This window comes from Colobus angolensis, unplaced genomic scaffold (assembly GCF_000951035.1).
Source record: "Colobus angolensis palliatus isolate OR3802 unplaced genomic scaffold, Cang.pa_1.0 Scaffold491, whole genome shotgun sequence".
Taxonomy (NCBI): Eukaryota; Metazoa; Chordata; class Mammalia; order Primates; family Cercopithecidae; genus Colobus; species Colobus angolensis.
In genome coordinates this window covers 864,028-890,588 of record NW_012118388.1, presented here as the reverse complement: position 1 = coordinate 890,588, position 26,561 = coordinate 864,028, and the positions used below count along the sequence as shown (strand labels likewise).

At 34.7% G+C, this 26,561-nt stretch overlaps 1 protein-coding gene across 1 annotated transcript in view; it reads left to right on the top strand.

Moving 5' to 3' along the window:
- The window catches only part of DPYD (dihydropyrimidine dehydrogenase), an 861,792-nt gene that overhangs the window by 350,244 nt on the left and 484,987 nt on the right, over positions 1 to 26,561 (top strand). Inside the window, exons 9-11 of the mRNA XM_011959403.1 lie at positions 710 to 817; positions 2,575 to 2,744; positions 20,810 to 21,020. Of these exons, the coding sequence (XP_011814793.1) occupies positions 710 to 817; positions 2,575 to 2,744; positions 20,810 to 21,020 (489 nt within the window). The remainder of the gene's footprint in view (positions 1 to 709; positions 818 to 2,574; positions 2,745 to 20,809; positions 21,021 to 26,561) is intronic.

Here is a 26,561-nt window from a genome sequence, read left to right as displayed (position 1 = left end):
AATTTGCAGTTTAATGACTTAATGGAGTTAATATTTTTAGTGCTTTTAAGTGATTTATATTTTTTCTTCTCCCAATTTTTATTATTCTTTATGTTTCCATTGAAAAGCTAATATGTTCCTTACTGAATTTGAGAAACTTTTTATACAGTAAAGACATTTAATTATTAAAACATTTTCCTGGTTAATAATTTTCATTTTAATTCATTTATATTTTTGAAATTTAGCAGTGGTTGAATTATTGTGACAAAACACATTATTTTTTCCTTTAACTTTTTTCCTTCATTAAAAAAGAAATGATTTTACTTATTCAGGAATTAGATAAATGTGTACCCATTTTTAAAGTTTTTTTTATATTTAGTACTTTAATATAACTGAAACTGACTTATTTATGACACAAGGAAAGAATATAACCTGATTTACCCTATAATGTTACATATGTTTATGTGTGTATATACATGGTATGTTTCCATATATTTATAAGTATACATTAATGTGTGATTTATGATGTGTACTTGGTTATATATTAAAGATATACAAGATATACTCTGAGATCTGTTAGACTGTGTTATGTATGTTTTAGATTTGCTTACAGATGTTTTCCTGTAAGAACAACATTGTTTCAAAGATCAAAATTTTCTTTTTTGTTTTAATATCTGGTAGGAAAAGCTCTTCCTCCTGTTAATGATATTTTATAAATTTGATTAATTAGGTTTGCCAGAACCCAATAAAGATACCATCTTCCAAGGCCTGACGCGGGACCAGGGGTTTTACACATCCAAAGACTTTTTGCCACTTGTAGCCAAAGGCAGTAAAGCAGGTATAACATATTGTCTTTTATGCTTAATAGTGAGTATGCTATTTTATGTATTATAAATTAATATCAAGATCAAGCTCAGCAGCACATTGTTCAGATCTCACACCCATCCTTGCCTAATACCCCAATGTAAAGTGTTTTTTAAAAAAGTCTAGATATAACAGTTTGCCAGAATCATCTGTTTGTTCATTCTTCCAATAAAGCATCATCATAAGGAATTTTCACTGTAATATATGTATGTCTAAACTACATCATGAAAAATTGCTTCGAGGTAAGCAAGTCCTTAACAAACATTGGAAGATGTTTTTCAAAGAAATGGCATTACCTTCAGTTTGGGAACTATTTTAAAATAGGATGAATCATCACATATCTTACATGATTTGTTCCTACGCAGGCAGAAAGTTTGACTGTCTTGTCTTAAACAGTTATTTTATGAAGTTAAAATAAAATACTTTGAGAGACACCCTATCACTTTATACACCGCAAGAAGAACCACCTGAATGAAGGCTGTACCTTGCTTTGGCTTGACTGGAGTCATTGTCTTAGGAGAAAATTGTAATATTTTATCCAAAGCTAGATAATCTAAATCCTTCAAACATATGTTTTTAAAGAGGTCTGAGCCACAGCTATTCCTACAGTAATTACATGTAGAAATGATACAAACTTTTAGGCTTCTCCCAGAACTTAAAACAGTAAGAGATGTTCTATGTTCAATTATTTTTCAGAAGTTTACAGCTAAAGTTGCATGCCCTCTCCACCTTCTTCCTCCCAGTAGAACTGGATGTTTGTATGTCTGAAACGCTTTCTGAGGAAGGTCATAGTGCACCTAGCTTATATTTGAAAATTACAGAGTGTCCCAAATACAAAATCTTCGGAGCAAAATGATTACACTTATTGAAATTATAGGTTTATTCTGTTCTTGGTACCATTTTAAAAATTATAGTAATTTATCTTATGAACACTTTTATTTAAATAATTTTATTTAATTTATCTTATGAACACTTTTATTTATTTAATCTGATTATACAGTGCTACCTAACACATAAAGAATACTTATATTTTACTTTTTCACAAGGATCTTCATATGGACACCAAATCTTAATAGAGATGATCTTGAGAAATGGACGCTTAGAAAATCATATTTCTTTTACTGCCCAATTTTACAAACAAAACCTGAGGAAAGCAGTGAAAGGGAGAAAGGTTTATTTGAACTATTTCAAGAAAATAGTTCTCAGAAATTCTTCAGTAACATAAAGGACACTTATTCAGCATGTTAATATTCAAAGTTAACAAAATATATAACAGAGGTATGTGTTAGAAATTATATAAGGTAATATATTAAAAGTGTATTATAATGAAATATTGCAAACTGTTAACACAGATCATAAGGATCACTTTTTACTTCTAGCAAAGACAAACTTAATTATGCTAAGTTAAAGATAGATATCACAATTTTGACAAAGAGAGTTTTAATTGATTGATTCCAGTCTGTTATGACCTAAACTCCTGAAAATGTGTTGTAGGAATCCTAGAAGAAAAAAGAAACTAAAGGTACTGACTATGAAATTACATATATGAGCGTATTTTTAAAATGGGAATAAAACTGTCTTTCAATGAAGCAGAATAATTTGATAGTGACACTTCATCCTGGAAAACTGCAAGATGCAATTTTACACTGCTTTGAGTACAAGTATCTTTTGAGCTGTCATGCAGAAATGGTTTCTCTACTTGAAAATGGGGTTTTTCCTTTCATCATTCAGGAATGTGCGCTTGTCACTCTCCATTGCCATCGATACGGGGAGTCGTGATTGTACTTGGAGCTGGAGACACTGCCTTTGACTGTGCAACATCCGCTCTACGTTGTGGAGCTCGTCGTGTGTTCGTCGTCTTCAGAAAAGGCTTTGTTAATATAAGAGCTGTCCCTGAGGAGGTAAAATGGAACCTTCAGAAAATATGGAGTTGTACTCCAACAGATTTTAGGAGATTAAACTGTTAATGTTTAAATCGCTAGAATGTTGAAATTGTCAAATTCAAGTTTAAAAATTTTGGGGCTACACATAATTGTTTCTTTTCTAATTCAGACATTCCAAGTAAAAGAAAATTTGTAATAGTGATTTGGATAAAATGAGAAATTTATTCTTTGTCAATATTCAAGTGCTTCTTGTTAGTATTAATATGTTTGAAATGTATTCTATTTAACTAGTAACAATGGAAAGTGCTAAGTCTTCTATATCCTGAATAGTAGGTACTCTTCACAAAATGTATGCATATTAGAAGAATGTGGTAATAAGACATATTTGGGATTTTCCGTAAGCCAATTTACAAGCTGCATTCTAAGATGTATACCTTGGTCATACTTTCAGTCAGTTCATTATTTGTGAAGCAAACAGAAAGGAAAGGGTGTCATGTATATTTTTAAAGAGCTCTAAGATAAGCACTACTCAAAATTAGTAATTGGTTAACACACTAAAAATAACTTGTTTAAAATCATTTCATCCTTACCAGTGACTGGTGACTAGTCTTGGGTGAGTTATCAGCTATTTACATATACTACAGACCTCTCAAATTTTAATGCTATTAGAGAAATATAATACCTTATGAAGAATATTAGTTCTGAGAACAAGAACCAAATGTATTTATAGAAAGATAAATTACTCATTTTAATCAAATCAGTATCATGAACTTGACTTACTTCGGAATGCCTGAACATGTTTGGAATCTCTGTACTAGGCAAGAATTATAGCTGTAGTCAATAGGTAATTTGTCTTATGTAGATTACCCACATTACAAATTAATCTTACCAAAATATCAGGGTCACCACTGGTTCGTGGCTGAGTTTCAAATGGCACGTTTATTCTCTGGACTTTTCTCCATCCAATCTACCCTTTTTAGACTTTTTTTTTATATATAAAATCCAAGATAGTCTTATGATCATAAGGTTTTTTTTTTTTCTGGAATTCTGTCTTAGGCAATAATTAGTATAATCATGGTTTTTTTACACATATAAAGAAACATTTAGATCTTTGTATTCCAGTGCGTAGCACAGGACCTGGCACATAATTTGTACCTGAGAAATAGGTTTTGAGCTAAACATTTTAAATACTAAGTCTTATCCTTCTAATTCCAGTGTTAGAAAAATTTTCATTACCAAAGGTGACTTCTTGAGAGTTGGAAGAGGAAGATGACCCTGATTGGCAATATCAATTTACTTATATTTTATATCGTAGTCATCTTCCATTTGCAAGTGTCACTGGAAATGAATGGTGGCTATTTCTTCTGTCTTGGGTAGAACTAAGATGCAAACAAACTGAGACCAGATAAGAAGAGGGTAGTGGTATGAATTTATTTACTCATTCATTCATTCAAACTACATTTATTGAGCATCTGTTATACCAGGTATTATTCTGGGCAATTTAGATACAACAGTCAGCAAACCAGTTAGAATTTCATGCCCTCGTGGCCTTTGTACCTAGTGAGAGAAGATATCCAATAATTAAACAAATAAACTCTCACATAAATAGTATAATGAAATGTAGTTAGAACTGTGGATAAAAATTAATATAGGGCTACAGTGAGTGTGTGAGAGAGGAGAAGTATGGTGGAAGAGAAGGCAGGGTTTGTCATTTTAAACAGGATGGCCCTGGAAGACCTCTCTGATGAGATGATTTTTGAACAAAGAGATGAAGAAATTGAGAGAAAGTAGGCATCCAGGAGATAAACATTTCAGGCCAAGCTAAATGCCTTCACACTTTATTGAGGATTTTTTTTTGAACAAAGAGATGAAGAAATTGAGAGAAAGTAGGCATCCAGGAGATAAACATTTCAGGCCAAGCTAAATGCTTTGACACTTTATTGAGGAAGCCTTCTGGATTTGTGGAATAGAAAAAACGTCAATATCATCAGAATAAAGTAAGAGAGAACAGAAAATGTGACACACCAGATGATGTATTGTAGGTATTCACAAGACCTTTAGCTTTTACTCTCATTGAAAGAGAAAAATCACTGGACTCCTTTGAACAGAGAAGTGCCAAGCTCTGATTTAAATTTTAAAATGGCTACGCTGCTGAGAATTGACTATAGTGGAGTGGCATCAGAAGCAGAGAGGCTAGTCAGGGGCTAAGTAAAAAGTGAGCTATTGGTTAATGTGAGTAGATTACAAGAAGCACAGAATCAGAGTAGAGACATAGCACCTTAGAAGGCCAGAGCTCAGCTGCCTGAATCTTGATTACCAAAGTGTTAAGAAGCAACAGATCCTAATAGGTAACCTGACTGCAGTAGAGCTTAGTAGAACTCAAATGGGTCTGGTCTTATTTAAAACTAGAAGAACAAATGTTTGAATGTTTGAATATTTTATTATTAGCTTACAATTAACCAAAATTTTATATGATATTAAAACTAATTGACTTGGAGCTTCATGAGAGAAAGGCCCATGATCATCTCTCTGGGTCACATTTACCTTCTCCCTGTTTAGCACATTGGGTGCTACCTATAAAAGGTTCAACAAGTAATTGGAATGAACGTTTACTGGAGGGAGTCAGCATCCAAGGCTTTTTAGCATTACAGGGACTAATACCTTCCAAGTTAGATAAATATTATAATCGTAGGCCTTTGAAGGTTTATCTCATAAGTTTAGGCAAAATTTATCAAAGAGTTGGAATAATAAGTAATATATGATTAGATTATGCAAAGTTTTCAGGATTGATTCACTTACCAGGGCTAATACCATGTAAGGATTGGGAACTTTGGCATTCATAGAAGTTTCAGTGTTAATCCTTTATGGCCATTGCTTGGTTTTGTATGCATCAAAAGAGGAGCCAAAATATTGCAGTGCTGACACTCATGAAACTGGAAAATCAAGAGAGTAGAGGTCCAATATCATGTATCTACTTCAAGATACAGGGTTTGAAAGGTTAGGTCTTGGACATATTTTTTAGCCAGTATGAAGAATCTAATATTGGACCGAATTTCTTGGGTAATTGTTTTCTTTCTCCTATGCTGTCTCCCTTCGTACAAACTTCAGTCACATTGGGTTACTTTAGAGTCAGTGAAGATTGAGGAACAGGGACATTTAGAGGTTTCCTCAAATATGTGTATTGTTTAGTGATCATGGACTCTTCAGTGTAATTTGGAAATAACATGGCTTGTCAATAAAATGCCTCAGCATTAGGCATGTCAGCATGTATATGTCTAATGGTGCAGCCTAATTCTCACTCTTTGAGTGAGGGAAATACAGAAAAATATAAAGTTTTCTTATCCTTGAGTGACAAATATGAATTATGACAGAAGCCAGTTACATTTAACATGGTGTATTAGTCCATTTTCATACTGCTGTGAAGAACTGAGATTTAATTGAGATTTAATTATAAAGGAAAGAGATTTAATTGACTCACAGTTCAGCATGGCTGGGGAGGCCTCAGGAAACTTACAGTCATGACGGAAAGCAGGGTACTTTCTTCACAAGGTTGCAGGAAGGAGAAATGCTGAGCAAAAAGAGAAGAGCCACTTACACAATCGTCAGATCTGTGAGAACTCACTCACCATCATGAGAACAGCATGGGGAACCACCCCCATGATTCTCCCTTGACAGGTGGGGATTATGGAGATTACAATTCAAAATGAGAGTTGAGTGGGGACACGAAGCTTAACCATATCACATGGAATTGTTTGAGATCGTGTATATTATGTGGTTAGTAACCAAGAACTATATAATTAGACTCAGGAATGTTTTAATCCACAAAAGTGGGAGACATCATCTAACAGACTCTTGTAGTGACAAACACATCCCACTGTAGAGGTTTTCAAACGTTAGGGTGCATTAAGTCACCTAGAGGGCTTGTTAAACACAGATTGCTGGGCCCTGTCCCTAGAGTTGCTGATTCAATAGGTCTGGGGTGGGCCTGATAATTTGCATTTTTAACAAGTTTCCTTGTGATGCTGAGGTTGCTGGTCCACTGTTCTGATGTATCATCAGCGTGCTTTCCAGCTGTCTAATTAGAGTCACAAACAGTGTGCTGTATGGAGGTACTTTCCATCTTGGCTAAGAAAGCATTAATACTAAAGGACATAGGTTTGATGAAATGAAGATATGCAGGCATCGTCAGCATATTGATTTAATTCCGATTCCAAATGTCTTTCCAGCTCCCTTGTGGCCTCACACACATGCTAAATAGGATGCTACTGACAAACTAGTGCTTCTCAGCCATGGGTCCTTAGGGAAACCAGCCAATCACTCGGCCCTATCCTCTAAGAAGATGAGGGAAAATCTGTTAATAATTCCCTCCAGTGCTTTCTGCAAGCTTAAATAGGTGAGATTAAATTTCACAGGATAACAGAATCCCCCAAAATGCTGGTATTAAAAGCTGTTGACAGATCAGATAGAACTGCAAGAATGCTTTAGGCAGTTGGGAATCCCTAAAAGGAGGCATGAAGGTCAGGACTCAACAGACCTGCTTGAGTTGATAAATTTAAAGGAAAAGGTTAGGGAAGGACTTTATAGTTCTTATTAATTATTACTGAGAAGAGTATGGTTTCAAAATTACTTTTAATAGCACAATCCCACACACAAAGTATATTTCAAAAATCTGTTGTTCATATATTCAGTTTTCCAATAGCAGCAAAACATGATTGATCATTAATTCTGCTACATTTGTATGGGGTCTACATGTTACTCCCTGGGATGCCTTGGCTTCCCTTTATTTGTTTGTCAAGATGGTAACTGATTTAACTTTGATATGTCAGTTTTTATATATTTTAGCTATTGAGAGTGTTAACTGTTTTGATAATTAATGCTACTTTATTATTTTAATTAGAAAAATAACAATATCAGATTGCTCAGTCTGCTTTGGACTCGGGAAGGGGAACATCACACACCGGGGCCTATCACGGGGAGGGGGGAGGGGGGAGGGATTGCATTGGGAGTTATACCTGATGTAAATGACGAGTTGATGGGTGCTGATGAGTTGATGGGTGCAGCACATCAACATGGCACAAGTATACATATGTAACAAACCTGCATGTTATGCACATGTACCCTAGAACTTAAAGTATAAAAAAAAAAATATTTCTTCATCTGGTACTACAACCTTGAAATAGCACATTGTTTAAAAGAATGAGCCTTTTAACTGATTTTTTGCATCACCACACAGCATACCCCATAATAGATCATTTTTGTGTCATGACCTATAGATCTCTTCTCAGATATTTTTAATATCAAATGACCATGTTAAAGCTATGTCTATAGATAGTTTTGTCATCTATGTCTTGTGGCTAAACATGCATTTTCTTTTTTCTTTTTTTTCTTTGAGAGGAGTCTCGCTGTGTCGCCCAGGCGGGAGTGCAGTGGTGCAATCTCAGCTCACTGCAAGCTCCGCCTCCCGGGTTCACGCCATTCTCCTGCCTCAGCCTCCCGAGTAGCTGGGACTACAGGCGCCCGCCACCTCGCCCGGCTAGTTTTTTGTATTTTTTAGTAGAGACGGGGTTTCACCGTGTTAGCCAGGATGGTCTCGATCTCCTGACCTTGTGATCCGCCCGTCTCGGCCTCCCAAAGTGCTGGGATTACAGGCTTGAGCCACCGCGCCCGGCCAATTTTTTGTATTTTTAATAGAGACGGGATTTCACCGTGGTAGCCAGGATAGTCTCGATCTCCTGACCTTGTGATCTGCCTGTCTCAGCCTCCCAAAGTGCTAGGATTACAGGCGTGAGCCACCACGCCCAGCGTAAACATACATTTTCTGCAAGTAACTGATGCTTTCTAGTTTTAATTTAATTACAAGAAATATGAATCTGGGACTATTTTTAGAAAATAGCCCCCAGAAGCTGACAAATTTAATTTGATTTACTAAGGGTGATGCTTACAGCAGCTCTTCAATGTTTGGCACCTGTACATCATTTGATACCCTGTTCTTCATGGAAAGTAATCAGAGACATGTTGACATGGTTTGCTATCTGAAGGTAGCTGAAAACAAACAGCCACACAAAATCTTCTCCAGGCACAAAAAGCTAATTAGTAGTAGTTAGGGGCTCCCCTGGTACTAAAATATTAAAGTACACCTTTAACACTTTATGATGACAGGAGGATGACACATTCCAAGGATCTGTATACGTGTATCCTTTTGAAAGTTGTGAAACTTCAGTGTAGTATGAAAAGGTAGAATGGAATAGTCAAAAAGGAATTACAGTTGGAGCACGTCGTTCTTGATTTACATACTAGTCTGAGTATGCCCATCTATAAAATTAGTGTTGTAATTATATGCTTCTTAAAGTTTTTTTTCCATTCCTTGTTTTATATTTTTAACATTCAGAGAAATATATATGAATGATGTGGAATCTGAACGGGAAGGCTCTATTTCTTCACAGAGTGACAACTCTATATTGAAAATGTTAGCAATATGTATAAATATTACACTTAAAACAAATTGCAATTAATGTATCCCCAGCCAATTGGTGAGGTAAAATCTACAATATTCAAGACATGAGTATAAAGAAACTGACACGTGAAATTGTCAGAATTCTATAGTACATGTGATAATTCACATGGTGAGTGGAAAAAAAAGAAGACTGCAAATAGGCCAAGAGCCAACAAAAGCTTGTGCCCATTTAAGATTACATATTTTAAAAGCATAACTATTTTCAAAATTCTGAGGGAGGTTGGTGTGTTATGTTGACCAGGAATATCTGTAGAACTGAAATTTATATGCTTTTAAAAAATCTTTACTAATCTTCTTTCATATATGTGTGTGTGTGTGTGTGTGTGTGTGTGTGTGTGTGTATTCACAGATAAGCACACAGATGCATTAAAAGTGAACATTTTTACCTGGTGTGTCACTGTCAGGCCCTATTTAGTAACAATACATTGTTATTACTGTATTTTTTTTTCATTTTAGTAGCTTATAATGAAAGTTGTATATAAGATTACTTTATTCTTGCACCATCTCTATGGTTTATTCCTTATGTTTGTCCTTTTCCTTTCCTACTTGGTGAGATTTGACTTTCCATTCAAGGATCTTTTGTGAGTTTTGTTCACTTTCAGCCTAATATAACCACCTTGCTGAGGCAATGCCCACACCAATAGTTGTCCTATTAGTCCAGTCTTTTTCTGCTGCACCTGTTCAATGTAAATGACCTAAATCTTTCTGTAACCTTGGACCACTTTGCCAATGTGCTGAACTTTTTAGTGTCCTCACACAACCTGAACTTCATCATCCTTTCAGATGGGCATGGGTCAAACATTGTACTTCTTTCTCAGCTCTTTGGAAAGAGGGGGAAGACATAATTGTTCTGTGAACATGGGAAAGTGTATTGAAATACCTTTTATGGCTGTTTCTTGCTGTCAGAAGTCACAAAAGAGTTGAACTTCCCTTTGACCACTGCCTGGCAATAGCTGAAAGTGGGAGGAGATCTATATGCTCTACTTCATTCATTTTTAGGTGAACATTAGAAACCCCTCTTCATTTAAAAATATTCACCTCAGCTTTTCAATATATTTTCTTGTCCTATAACATGAAAATATTAAAAAGTAATTTGTATAATCTATTAAACACACGTTAGTCAATGTATATGCTATTTGAAAGACAAAAATAAATGAAAAATATGCATGAATTAACATAAAAACAGAATTGTCATTCTTTTAAAGAGTAATTTGTTAAAAGTTTTAAAAATTTTTTTCTAAAATTCTAAATTCTAAAATTCCATTCTACCTTTTCATACTATACTGAATTTTTCCAAGTTTCAAAAAGATAAACATATACAGGTCCTTGGAATATGTCCTCCCCCTGTCATCATAAAGTCTTAGAGGTGTACTTAATATTTCAGTACCAGGGGAGCCCCCAACTACTACACATGAACTCATCCTTCAAAGTCTGCTCCAAATGTCATTTTTTCTTGAAGTCTTCCTTAGTTCCCTACCAATTTAACTTCTCTTCTCTGTAGGCTTTTATAGCCCTTTATGCTTCCTGCTGTTAATAGAATTTATCACATAGGGTACTTATTACTTTATACTTATTCCACAAACTGAAATAGAAGCTTCTTTATTGGATCGATGAATTCAACTTGGTATCTGACTCAACGTATAGTGCATTCCTTGATTCAAGGTGGCAGACCAGTGAGGCATGTTCAATTAACCAATATATTGAAGGCATTGGAAACTTCTTAGGAAAACTTTAAGCTCATATGAAATTTTCAAAATATATAATTTTACATACATACATATAACTTCAAAATTATTTCTGATAACTTTTAAATAAGTACACATTTTAAACTGTTAAAAAATATTGTGTCACATTTTTATGTGAATCTAACATTAAAAGTAGACTGAAAAAAATAAATTATCCCTGGTTTTCAGTCTCTTAAAAGATAGCTGAGAACTAAAAAAAGAAGGAAATACAAGCAAGTAATATATAAAAAGCAAGAAATAATAAAGATTACTAGAATCCAAGAGTATTAGCAAGTGGCAGAAAGCAGATGATCCTGATTTGTAAAGAATTTGTACATGGAGGCATTTTAAGATTAAAGGAGGAACTACAAAGGCACCAAGTTACACAGAATGGAGTTTTGTGAGATCTTCCAACAGCTGCCAGGAAGGCTTGAATCCATCAAAATCTAAGATGAAGAAAATAAGTGTTAGTCAAGTTTAAGAAAACGTCATCAATAGTAAGTGAATTGTGTTTAAAAATACTCTTTTTGGCCAGGTGCTCACGCCTGTAATCCCAGCACTCTGGGAGGCTGGGGCAGGCGGATCACAAGGTCAGGAGCTCGAGACCATCCTGGCTAACATGGTGAAACCCTGTCTCTACTAAAAATACAAAAAAATTTAGCTGGGTGTGGTGGCGGGCGCCTGTAGTCCCAGCTACTCGGGAGGCTGAGGCAGGAGAATGGCGTGAACCTGGGAGGTGGAGCTTGCAGTGAGTGGGGATCGCGCCACTGCACTCCAGCCTGGGCGACAGAGTGAGACTGCATCTCAAAAAACAAACAAACAACAACAACAGAAACACTCATTACTTGTTAAAAGAGATAATGATAGTCGTGCCAAGGCATTTTAAGCCTCTAAAACCTCTAAATTATTCCTTACATTGCATATCTGGGTTTTGCAGCACAATGGTGACACAATAAAATTAGTAAGGACTCAGTTAAGGGATGACTATATTTATCCAATGTGTAGTACAACTCTCATTTGGAGAAATATTTCTTTATGTTCAAGATTCTTCAACTTTAAAAAACTTAAAGTGAAAGCATTCTATGTTTGAATGAAGCCTGACCAGGTACTAAAAGAAGGAATGTCAATTTGTGGTCTCAGCAAACTTTTTTTGCCTAATTAAAAGAATAATTGCAGAATTTGCTTGTACAGGCTAGAGATTAATTAACATATAAAAATTGTTCTACATTTCACCACTCACCATAAATATGTATAAGTCAAAAATTAATAAATATTTTAAAAACTGTTTAGAAAATTAAAGAATATGAGATCAAGTGTGAATGGGCCGAGTTTGATGCCTCTTCTTTTACCCTCCTTCAAGTCCTTGGTAACCCAGATAAGTAGAAGATTGGATTGTGAAATGAAACTCATATGAATTAAATATCACTCTGTATCAAACTAGATTATTAACTTCAAGGATACAATTAAAAACAAACTGTCAGGTAAACAAGAAGTGCAGGACTACCACCAACAGATTTCCTCAGGTTCTATCTTGCTGCATTAGGATTTGCTCTAAACCAGATTAACATGTGGTCTCTAAGTCACGTAAGTAGCTCCATCACTTAGATCAAAGAAAGTTGTTTCACTTATGAGACATCTAATTTATACTCAGATAGTTATGTAACTTGCTCTTTATAGTGATCTATGCCCCTTAAATTCACCTTTCCAGGTTTGTTTACCATAGCAATCCTAAACTAACAGATATGCCATGCTAAAAGCATTCCATTGCTAAGGACTCTTCCAGTTATAAATGACAATAGTTTGTTTCCCAGTAGGATGCTTACATATTACATAGAGCTTTAACCAAGCTGCTTTCCTTCTTTTCTTCTTGAGATAAACTCCTTTACCCTTCCACACTCACTTCAAAGAGAGAGAATGGATTCCATACAAGAACTTCCTAGTAACTAATCCCTTTCCAGTGATTAATTCTTAAGTTTCCTTCAAGATTAGCTTATATAGCACCTTTTCCATGCTACCCTTTATTTTTTTTTCTTCTTTTTTCCTTTTTTTTTTTTTTTTGAGACAGGATCTTGCTCTGTCACCAAGGCTGGAATGCAGTGGCGTGATCATAGCTCATTGCAATCTCTAACACCTGGGCTGTACAGATCCTCCCACCTCAGTCTTCCAAATAGCTGGGACTACAGGCAGATGCCACCACACCTGGCTAATTTTTTAAAAATGTTTTAGTAGAGATGAGATATCTCTATTTTACCCGGGCTAGTCTTGAACTCCTAGCCTTAAACAGTTCTCCCACCTTGACCTTCCAAAACACTGAGATTATAGGCCTGAGCTACCGTGCCCAGCAATGGTTCCCTTCCTTGATCTGCACTACTGCTAGGGAAAATGCCCATTTATATGCCATTCGAGTATACTGCCTTTACACATGACACAGATTCCTAACTCCCTCAATTTTTGTTTTGATATCGAGTCTCGCTCTGTTGCCCAGGCTGGATTGCAGTGGTGCTTTTGGCTCACTGCAAGCTCTGCATCCTGGGTTCACGCCGTTCTCCTGCCTCAGCCTTCTGAGTAGCTGATACTACAGGTGCCTGCCACCACCAGCTAATTTTTTTTTTTTTTGTATTTTTAGTAGAGACGGAGTTTCACCGTGTTAGCCAGCATGGTCTCGATCCCCCAGACCTCGTGATCCGCCCTCCTTGGCCTCCCAAAGGCCAAACTTTAATCAGGCTCCTGAACCTTCTCCAAGGCCCACCTGTGTACTTCCCTATAAAGTCCGGTTTTAGCAAGAACCCTCCATTCTCAATATCCGATGACACTTTTTATCCCCCAAATGAGAGTTAAACTCCAAAAACAGAATGGACAGGTAGGAATTAATAGCCAAGGAGTAGGTTGTGAGTCAGTAGATAAAATATTACTGAAAGGAAACATCAGGGTAAGGCTTTATCCTGTTGGCTAAACAGGATTCTTGCAGAAGACAGGCCAGGGTCAGACATCACCTGGGTCATAGCGGAGGATGAGGTACCTGATGAGATATTGAAGATGATTAAATATCAAGAGTGAGGGATTTTGCTAAACCGACTCAGCAGGGTTCTTGCTAAATCTGGATTTTACAAAAAAGCACAGAAGTGGTCCTAGGAAAAGGTTCAGAATCTGACTAAATTTGGGTCAAGCAAATTATGTTTGTTGTACATTATTACCTATAGATGCTGGTTTTCTGCTTCTATGAGTTTTTTAAGGCAGAGTTTATTTTACCTGTAGATCACAGCACTGTTTTTGTACATAGTATTTAACAAATGTTTGGTTAGATGGATGGTGCTCTTACCACATGGCTCTGAATGTTTCTTGTACATCAGATAATTTAACAGTGATGAAATGAGATGACATTTTCTAGGTTTATCACTGGCCAAAGTAGACTACTAAATAATTTTGCTTCTAAATAATATTTTTAGGTTTTTGTGTTCATATAGAATGGATAAATGGTCAATTAGTATTAGGGGGTAATCTTTACAAAGAATGTTGTTTCTTCATATTGCTTCTCAAACTTTGGTTTATTAGAAGTTATTCCAGAATTTAATATATGCTGGTTTTGAGCGCCGCTCATTATAGTTTATAACCTATTCTTGCTTTGCCTATGTGCAATCTAAAAGTGAGTTGACATCATGCTTTTAATTATAGAAAATTAAGTTGTTTCATAGTTTCTAGAGTATGATGCCTGTAATATTAATCAGACCAAATCATCACATTACATAAAGTTAATCATTAAATGATGATCATTATTGCATGCATATAGCATGCTATTTTTATTTCACTCAGCATCAGCCACATATCTTTCCTGAATATGGAGGTGAAAATCAAAGTTGAGAATTTTTTTTAACTTTCCCTCTACTGTGTAAAAAGAAAGTGACAACCTGATTTGTCAAATGTAAGAAATGGACCCTTATAGCTACTTACTACTTTATTGGTGGAGATTAGGAAAAGAGAGGTTGGCATGTTTGCTTGATATACTAATTGTCCCTCATAAGGACATGCTCCATCAAATAAATATATGTGGGTGCCATGAGGAGAAGCATTCATATCCAGATTCAGAGTTACTGATTATTAATGATTATTGACAAACGTTAGGTGTTAAAAGGCACTAACACTGACATCTGTGAATTACTTGTCACAGAAGGCTGGTTACTTTGAACAGTAACGCTACATATGGTTAGACCACCAGTCAGTTTGGTCCATGTTTTCTGATAGCAGTATAAATGACAACTGAGGAGGAACACCATTTGCTTTTTTATTTCAACCTTGCAACAAAGGATGATCTGGTCAGGTAGCATGTCTTCTTCTGTGTCCTGTTACTTCCATTGAGATGGGTGTTTAATAGCCATTCACTCAGTATACTACTAGTTGGTTGTACTTTCCTTAATTTGAATGTCCTTCAGATTTTCATAATTATTTGTCATTCATTCTAGTAAACAAAACTTTATTCAGGGTCTATTGTGTGCCAATCATTTTGATAGACACAGATAGGGCTGTGACCAGTCTTGATGCCCTATCCTTCCATGTGACATTCACTTGATGCCCCTTCATTGACTTACTGACTGGCATGCATTCTGATTTTCTGGGTGTCTATCTTAATGTTCACGGGCTTATACTTATCAATTGTTGACTATTTTAATGTCACTCTTGGACATAAAGGATGGAATGTTCAATAAGATATTCTTCCTCTACTTAAAGAGTGTTGAGAACGAGTTTACTATTGAACAAACTTATTTAAATTCTATGTTAGTTTTTCAATTTTGTATCTTAAGATAGTCTGTTTTGTGTATCTAATATCCACTTTGTGAAGTAGTACTTTTTTTTTGTTCTAAATTTACTCTTTATCTGGATTCAAGGTGTCTCTATTAACTCATTTACAATATTGGGTTCATAAGTCCATCACGTGGTTCCTGTATTTCATGATTTTATAGTACTTGTAAATGTGCTTAGACTGGGAAGCTTGAGTCTCCTCTTCCCACAAAGGGACCTTTATTTAGCCTAGCCCTTCATCTTTGACTTTAGCTTTTCCTTTTCCACTTTGCTTTGTTTGAGGTTCAGCAACTAGAATCATACAATCTCATTATTTCAAATATACTACAGTTGCTATTCTTGGACATAATGAAGACCAAGTAGGATGTAGTTTCAGCTTGATCCTAATTTCAGATAAGTTTTTTCATCCGTTAGTGTATTTTTGGCTTCTATGAGCCTCAGTTTCTCCCCTGTAGAAGAAAATAATGCTTGTCCACAGATTTTTTTTTTTTTTTCTTTGTGAGGCCAGCCAGCAGCAGTGTGCCTAAGGCTGTATGCTAAGTCTGTAAAATCATGCTGATGCCCAGTGTGGTTTTTGGCTTTTTGCACCACAGCAGGGAGACAAAGTCGGTTTGAAACTAAGTACTTTTTTTGTAACAAATATATGGGTGTCATAACATTTTTCTGTTTGAAGACTGAGTTACATGTAAAGCATTATATGTATTTTCTGTATGAAGATTAAGTGAATTACATGTAAAGCACTTAAAAGAATACTTTTAAGTGTTATAAATACCTGTTATTATTATTATTTATCTTGTTATAAAACAAGATTTATGGCTGGGCGCGGTATCTTATGCCTGTATTCCCAGCACTTCGGGAGGCTGAGGCGGGTGGATCACTTGAGGTCAGGAGTTTGAGACCAACCTGGCCAACAGGATGAAACCCTGTCTCTGCTAAAAATACAAAAATTAGCCAGGCGTGGTGGTGGGTGCCTATAATCTCAGCTACTTGGAAGGCTGAGGCAGGAGAATCACTTGAACCAGGGAGGCGGAGGCTGCAGTGAGCTGAGATCTTGCCACTACCCTCCAGCCTATGCAACTGGCAACAGAGTGAAACTCCATCTCAAATAAATAAATAAATCGTGTCACTGCACTCCAGCCTGGGCAACTGGCAACAGAGCGAAACTCCATCTCAAATAAAATAAAATAAAAATAATAAAACAAGATTTATAACAAGACAAATAATAGATTTGTTAAATAATGAAAGTAAATCTTTATGATGTCCAATAATATTTCAAAGTATATTTCACTTCACATATAACGTCACAATTTTAATTTAGGATTCTTTAAGATGAGAGCACTCCTTCAGTGATTGGGATAGGCTCAAAATAGAAATAAAGATTTTATTACTTACAGTTCCTGAAGGGGAACACATTATGCACAGAGGTCACACACACGGAGGTCGGGGGTGAATGGAGAGAGAGAGAGAGAAAGGAAGAGAGAAAATGGGACTTGCGGGCCAGTGCCTTTATTTGTGGATCCAGGGCGTTATACAAACGGGTTTCTCGTGGGAAATTTTAACTGATTAGTTCAAAGCACAAGTTCCAGGACATCAAGCAGTGACTGAGAGGCAGTCATTGTGGTGTGTCTGCACAGTCCATGCAGGGTGGAGGATCAGCAGGACCAGTCCAGCAGGCTGCGTCTACTCATTTCATAGGGAAGTGGTGATCAGGGAGCAGGTGTATAAGGCAAATATCTTGATGCACCACACTGAGAAATGGGGGTGCTGCAGGGAGGTAGAGTATAGAATTGGAAACTGTGTGTGTCAAGGGTGACTGCATCTTTCTTCTGGTATAACGAAGTCCAACTTATATTTAAAATAGATGTCAAGGCAGCATAAAATTATAAGCATTCACTATACAAGTTTACCCTGTGTTTTCACTGTCCTAATATTTCCCTATTTCCCAAGATAAATCTTAACATTATCTCACTCTCCCAATATTAATACTTTCCAAACAAATATATATATATGCAAATGATATAACTATTTTTTTTCTTTAAAGGGTTTTCCCTTTCTTATGTAAAATGGTAAATCTAGCTATCAAGTAGCAAAATAGCAGAAAGTGGTGTGATTTATGTCTGCTGCTTAATAGTCTAATTCTACATGTATTAGTGAGTGAAGAAAATCTCTAAAGTTTGAAAAGCAAAAAAATGCAGACGAATCTCTGTGGGGTCCAGTGTTCATGCCATCCCCAGTGCACTGACGGATAATTGGTAAGAATGCTAGAGATTTGAATACATATAATCAAACCTGGTACACATAGAAAATTATGATGTGAGATGAGCATATACTAAAGCCATTTTTTTATGTTTATATCTATGTATGGTTATACAAAGTCCTTAAAAATCAAAACCATGGTGTGAACATTACTAAAACATGCTGAGGCATTCAGTGATTAATAATATTTATTTTAAATTCATAGAAGTTTTTGCTTTGTAAGTTATGTCCAATTTTTTGTTTCCAAATTTAATGCCAAATTTGCCAAAATGTATGGGAGATTATCTCTATGTCATAGTAGATACTATAGAAGTATTAATAGATAGCAAAGATAGAGTGGGGCCAAACAGATCCTAAGTCAATCAGTGAGACATATTCCCAGTGGGTACGGCGTAGCCCGGTGCTTCATTTCTGCCCTCCACAGAAAACAGTACTGTTACAGATACACATTGTATATTGATTTATTCAAACCATAAACATTTGGAGTTGTTACTCAATCAAGGGTGGCCTTATCATTAACACGTAGCACCACTTGCCATTTTGAAACACAATAAACTGGTTTATATTGATGAGTTACAAGGTGATATGTGGCATAAATGTGACAAAAGTGATACAGAAAACATATTTTACATATTGGAATCATCTTTATTTTGTCATTTGAATTATTCAAGGAATAGTTTGCCTTCCAGAAATCGTACATTTTTATTTTGTAGAAAATGAAAGAGGAGTCTAAGGTTTGTCTTTGTCCTGCCTTTTACTAACCTTTGTTATTGGGCCACCACTCTCTTGAAACCACAACCTCATTTCTAAGTGATATTGAATAGCTGAAGAATGATTCAGAGGAAAAAAAAGTGAATTCAGAAAATAGTAACTACGAATACATAGCCTTCTAGATGCTCAGTTCTGCTTTAGGCATTTTACATTTTGGAGTTGTTTTCATTAACAACGCACATACCAATTAATGAGATGGTGTTCTCCCCATTTTATATATAAGGAAACTATCCCAAATAAACAGCAGAGCAGATTTCAATTTTTTTTCGATTCCACTTACCTCTAATCTTCCTTTCTGAGGAGTGACAGTTTTATATCAACTGTTTTGTATATTTACCACCATAACATCCCACATGTTATTTTTTTATATTGCTAATTTCTTGATTTTCATAATAAAAAGGGAAAGACTGTGTAATAATTTGTATGTGGTTCCAATTTTTAAGCCTTTAATGACAATATTTTTCAAAATCCTAAATAAGACATAGATTGAGTAGCTTCATAATAATGTATGGTATAGATCAGTGTTTCCCAACCATTTTATTCTTACCCCTTTTGGGAGTATCTTTAGATTTTTCTTAATCCTCCCTGCTATAATTTTAGTACCATAGATATACTGTATAACTGTTTATATACTTCAGCTCTTTGAAGGGACCAGACCAATATGATATCTAAGGATTTTTTTCTTTCTCCTAAGAATTAATTTTTGCTCCCTAGGAGCAATATTACTGTCTTTGAAAATGTGTCATAGAGACCAAGTTCTGAGCCAGTCAGCTATAATCTAATAAAGACAGTGGTTAACAAAGTATCTTTTGTGCCCTAGAAGCATAGCATCACCTTAAGAATTTGTTAGACATGCAGATCCTCAGGCCTTACCTAAACCTCGTTAGAAACTCTGAAAACGGTCCTGTGCAGTCTGGTTTAAGGAACCTTCCAGGTGATAGTGATTCATGGCACTAGTTCTGGACAGGTTGTTGAAAAATGGGCCCATGGCCTGATTACAGCATTGAGTTAATTACTTTATGTCTTAGTTTTTTCATATTGACAAAGCCCAGATAACTCTTAGCTTGAAGCCTCATACACACAACCTCAGTGGAAACATTACTCAGGGATCCTATTGAGAATCTGCCTGGCTTTCAGAGTGAAGGAAAATAATAAGACTGAACATCCCAAAACACTTCAGTATGACATTTTTGCATTTTTTAAGAAAAGAACATTGAACATAGTACTTCTGATTACATTGAAAAAGGTCTGGATTGCTCCAAAAGCAATTAATGGAAAAATAAGCAAATGAGTCAATATTAATATTCTGTCTCAAAGAACATTCCATGATGCATATGAAAACAAACAGAAACCGGGGTATCCAGATTTTATGGCAGAATGAATTATGTTGGAAATGGGGAAGAACTGGGGATTCATCAGGAGAACATGCTTGTTTCACTGTCTTCAATTTTTCATTTATAGTATTTGCTTCTGTGGTTTTATAAAAGGAAGAACTTTTTTTTTTTTTTTTTTAAATTTCTTAGTTCTGCAGAGTTTCTCTAGTCTTTTTCTCCTACCTACCATTCTAATCATGTTCTTGCACAGATTGGCTCACCCACTTTATTGACTTTTTTCCAGCTTGGATATATGCAGCCTGGTAATAAACAGAAGTATTTATTTTAATATGCAGCATGATTTAAAAAGAGAGCTTAATCTACTGAATTGAAAACGTAAAAATAATAGGCTACTATGGTCAGAAACCTCACAAACTACCAAATGCAGAGCATGCAGTACTTAAAACTTGAGAAATACCTTATGATGCCGTGATCTATAAACGTCCACATTACTACTCCAATTCAAGACTCCTTGAGTCAGTGATTTACAAAATGCAAATAACTGGTAACTGAAACTCAGATTTGGTGAAAGAAAAAGCTGCATATTGACTTAATATCATAAGCTTTAGCATGTATAATTCAATTAGAAATCAAATACTGTATGGAATAAGAAACATTTTCAAGTTTCTTTTCTGTTCTGTTTTGTTTTAGATGGAACTTGCTAAGGAAGAAAAGTGTGAATTTCTGCCATTCCTGTCCCCACGGAAGGTTATAGTAAAAGGTGGGAGAATTACTGCTATGCAATTTGTTCGGACAGAGCAAGATGAAACTGGAAAATGGAACGAAGATGAAGATCAGATGGTCCATCTGAAAGCCGATGTGGTCATCAGTGCCTTTGGTTCAGTTCTGAGTGATCCTAAAGGTACAGTGCTGGGAGCTGAAATGTGTGATGCAATTGTCTATTATTTTAGTGCTATAATAGTTTCTGGCTTTCAGGGAATTGTTTTTCACTTTAACATTTATTTTTCTTTCTAGTTAAGATATAAAAGCCATCTTTATTCAAAAGGCTTAGAAATGGTATTTAATGCTTATACAGAATTATTTTTAAAGTGGCAAGAATTGAAAAGAACATTAATCTTTCTTTTATGTTTATAACTAAAACACATATTCTACTCTATAACAGTATTTGCCTTGCTTCTTATAGAAGAATTGCTTTTTCTTCAATTAGACTAGAGTAAGAAAATGAGGCAGAATAGTTGGAACAGCCAGTCTTCAATGATTCAGACAAATTAAAATCTAATGAATGGCCAAAAATAGAATTTGTGTTTATTACCATCCTTGTGCCAGATCATCACTTCAGACGTCAGAATTATCAAATTAGAAAGTTTAAATGTCTGTCATTTTCACCTGGATGTCATAAATGAACATGCTAAGAAAAAACAAAATGTTTTTTGAAAAGATAATGAGAGAAAGAGATGTTTTATGTAACATTTCAATTGAATAATGATTCAGTCAATAAGACTACTTTATATTATACTTTTCCCACATATAGTGTTTTTGTAGGTCATTATAGATGAAAGCTTATGTGTCTAGGTACCTTCATTTTACGAATCCTTTTACCTTTTAATTCATATTATTGAAATGACAGTTAACTCTGTCGTTCTGTGAAGGGAAAATAAAATATGTTTTTCTAGGTCAGAGATTCGTTAAGAACAACCATACCAAAAATCTCTCTAAACCTGATGATTCCTGTCTATGACTTCCTACTATATCCATGCTAAAATTACATTTTTTTGTCTGAAGTTGCAAGAGATATATACATGAAAATGTATATTTTTATGCCACAGATAAGTAAAGGATTCAACTAGTCATGAGATATTTTATCTGCAGGACATCAAACATCTTGGTATTTGGAAACGTCCAGATGTTTAATGTCATTAAGATAAATGTTTTCACATAGCTGGATGATGGCCTAAATTTGTCACTTTTTATGTAGACATTTATGTGGTATGTAGACATAGTCACAGGATGGTTTATTTATTTAACTGAATTCAGGAAGGAAAAAAGAATAATACGTAAAGTGCTTATATTATCTTAAAAATCCCATTTTTCTAACTATTAAATACTATGTACATCACCAAAATTTGAGTAAAATGTTGAATCATGTTTAACTAGCAATTCTGTTGATTATTTGCCTATCCAAAAAGGTTAGCTTAAGTATTTAAACTTATGTTCCATAATTGGCAATCCTAATATTAATAAAAATTATCTTTTCCTAAACAAACCTAAACAGATTTGACTCAGAAAACAGCTTTTGCAATCTCAGATACGATTTTATAAGCTTGTGCTTGTATGTGTGTGTGCGGGCATGTGTATTTGTGCATGTATGTATGAGGAATAAAAGATTTAAGTTAGCATATAAAATATGAAGGAGAAAATTTCATCTATTCAAGTTTGACTAGGTCATTTCACAATTTATGCATTTTATTACAGAATTTACTGTGTATATTTCTTCTAGTACTTCATGTATGCCACCTCTTACACATTTAGAGAAGTCAAGAAAAAAAATGTTTCTTCGCTATGTTTTTTTTTTTCCTCTTCTGATTTGAAATTATAAACTGCCTGTAGAAATTATCCTTAAGTACAATTACTAACTTTACCAGGCGCCTTCCATATTTACATTAATAAGATGTTATTCTCCAAGTGAGAGGGGAGCTGACAGAGCTGCAATGTGAGATAGCATTAATTCCTGGACGCCATCCAAATGTTTTTGATACTGTTCTTTTGGATGGAAAACATTAAAGAAAGGAGTCACAGAAGCAGTATTTGTTAAAATTTGATCACGAAGATCTTACTCAATAAATTTAAAATCTTAAAGTTTCAAAGTCAGAAAACTGTCATATGCACACATATATGTAAAATACAATGAAAAGCATTTTATTGGAAGCAAGCTGTCCATTTGAGTAAGAAGAGAAGATATTCATGTTAACCGTCTTCTACCATAAATTCCGCCCCATCCTAGCACTATATGATGTCATTTCTGCGTGGTACCTAGTGATAATCACATATGTGACACCTGTTTTAATGCATTCATCTCTTAAAATGTTTACTTCTCTTTCCACCCCTCTACTTTTCTCCTTTTCAACCTCACTTTGCACAGACTTCAATGAACTGCATGTCAAATGCAGTGACATTTTTTCAGTCCTTATTATATTTTCTACATTTTATAATTGATAATGTTAAGAATTCTGTTTAAAATGCTCTCCTCCAAGTCACTTAAACTTCCTGAGGCTCAATTTCTTTATCTACTAAAAAAACAAGCATAATAATACCTTATCTTTCAACCTCTCAGAACTATTGTCAGAATTAAAGTGAAATAATGTGAAAGACTTGGAAACAAAACTAGAACACATTCTTGTTTGTGACACTTTATTTCCTTGTTTTGTCTTTTAACTATTCCTTTCCAACCCTATCACTGACTGCTTTTCTTCCTCTAGCTTTTTACTTTCCTAAGTTCAGAATTTGTTCATTTTCTCTCCTTAATATATTTATTTCTTCAGTGAACTGAATGTCTTGTTCATTCTTTCATTTGTCCATTCGTATGTGCATTCATTCCTCAAGATGTATAAATGAACTTCTGTGTGCCAGACAGTGGCTAGACTTAACAGTAGGCACTATTTCCTGTTTGTGTAAAAATGACTCTGAAATCTAGTTTTCCACTCCCCATTTCTCTTTTCATACTAAATTTTTGTTCGTGCACGTGACAAACATTTGCTGAGTACCTAATGAATGCCAAGTACCAAAATGTATTCTAGAGAGTACGAAAATGAGCGAGTCATTGCATGGAATTTAAAATTCCATAGACTAGGTGTGGAGGCAGATCTGTAATCAATTAATTTTATTACAACCTGAGGAATGTGTACATTAAGAGAGATACTTGCACAAAGTAAAAAAAAGTTCACCTTAGCAGATTTACCTAAAACAGTTCTTTTCTCAACTTTACTGTTGTTGCAAATGGTACCATTAGTACTCCCCATAGCCAAAGTTTAAAATTTTACCCCAGTTCAAATTTCTAATTACAGTATTTATTAAATGTACCAATGTTATCTTACGCTATGGTATAAAGCTTCCACTTCTCAACACTTGAGAACATCAGCAATTGGTCTTACATACATTCTGTGAATCCAGCTATGTTTTCTTCCATTCGCTGTTGAATTATTCCTCCCAGCATCCAACACAGGGCACATTTCATAGTGGTAAAACAGAAAATCTTTGGTAAATGCGTTATATAAAGACATGCTGAAAAATTCAAGTAATGAAGTAAACTTGACAGAGTACATATAAAGTACAGTGATAAATGGCACTCTCAGCAGTCTGATTACAATAATATTTTAAATGAAAATACTTTTAAAATCTCAAATATATCAATAATAAGAACCTGAAAAGGTAAGCTAATTGGAAGACTGAAAGGAGATTACATTTTCAATGTCAGTATTTTCTGAAATATTACACAATCTTTGTAAGTTTCTAAATTTGTTTCACAATGGAGAATGTAAAATAACTTTTTTAGTGTTATGCACGTAATATATCTGTAATAAACATTTCCTGTCATAAAATGATAAGTACCTCAAGAGCTTATGGAAAAGATAAGTATATCAAATTTATAAAATAAACTTGGACAAGATTTTGGGATTATAGTTGCTAATTATTTCATTGCCACTAAGGATAATAAGAGTGATAAGTAATTATCATTACTTTACATAATTATATTTCATCCACCACTTTTTGGATTGTACCAGGGAGTGGGAAGTAGGAACAAAAGACTACATATTCCATATCCATGTGCATGGAATATATATGCTGATCAGCATAATTTAATTGAAGACTTCATTAAACACTAGCTCAAATTTTAAAAGCAATGGTGTCTAATTTCTGACTCAATTGATGTAACCTCAGCCTTACATATCTTCCTTGTGAAAAACTCAAAACAGTTCCACTTAAAAAAAGTCTCCTCTATTCCCTCTAAGAATGTACGATTCCAGATCTTATCACATTAACTTGGGATTTTATTTTTCTAGATAGACTATAAAGGCTATCAGGAGATTAAGCACAAACTTTCTGTAACTGCATTTCTCCTTTACAAATATTCTCCATTCACTGGAAAGTTCTAAACATTTATTTAAAATATGTATATGTATATTTTATTATACTTATATGTATAATATAAATATATGAATACATATTTATATATAAGATATAAATAGATATAATTCCTAATATAGGACGTTTCCTCTTCTGCTAAACACTATTGTCAGTATTTATTGAATTGAATTATGTTTCTTTTTGTTTGTTGGTACAATGTCAGGTTTAATTGATTTATTGTTTGTTTTATAGTGTATCTCTCCTTCTCTTTCTTGTTGGAACCAAACTGCCAGTTGTTAAGTGGGCCCAAATTTCTGCTAGTTTTGAATTAGTAAGAATTCTTTCCCCCTTTCAGTAATCTTATGGCTTCATTTTTACAACCGAGGCAATAAGGTTGACCTTGTCCTCACATTCCTAGGAGATCTGGATGACATAATTGTACGGTTTGTTGAATATGCTTTCAGACAACTGAATGAATGTACTTTAGCTCATTCTGTGATTCTGTGCCTCTTCCATACATTGTACCACAACCACTCTTTCATTATTTGAAATTTTGACTTTGTAAAGTTTTATTTTCTGTGATATTTCAGAATCTATTTTATTTTCAAATCATCGTATAAACTCCAAGGAGGACAAGGAGTGTACCTTTATACTAAACTGTAGTCACAATAGCAACTGACATATTAGTGTGCCCATAATAGATCCACAGAAATATTAGTGCATTTGACTTGACTTGATTCATGTTAGGGTATTAATTTTATTATGAGTTACTATTTTTTCCTATGATGGGATCTGCTTGGTTTATTTTTCTTAGAAAATGTAAAAGTTAGAAAAATCTATTATTCTATTGCCATGACTTTTTCCTTTGTTGTGGCATAAATTGTTGCATTCTTCATAATACAATAAATATTACACTAATTAGAGTCTATCTGGTATATTGGCTGACAGTAGGGTCTCTGGAGCCTGGCTGCCTAGCTGGAAACCTGGCTCTCCTTCTAACTTCATCGTCTTAAAGAATTACTTAGTCTCCCTGTTCTTCATGGTCCTCATGGTGTAAGGGGGATGACCATAGTATCAACATTAAGAGTTATTTAGAAGAAATGAATTAAAAATATATGTAAAGCATTTACATATAGGCCTAGCATATAGTAAGCTTAAGTTACAGATGTTATTATTAATCTGTAACAAAACCACATTTTAGTAATTAAATTGATTTATATTAACTTTTATGTAGCTATTCATGTTGTTTAGGAATAAAATCATTTGAATATCAAGACTTCATCAGGAACCTTGGAGGCTCTGTCAACATGACTTTGTAAAT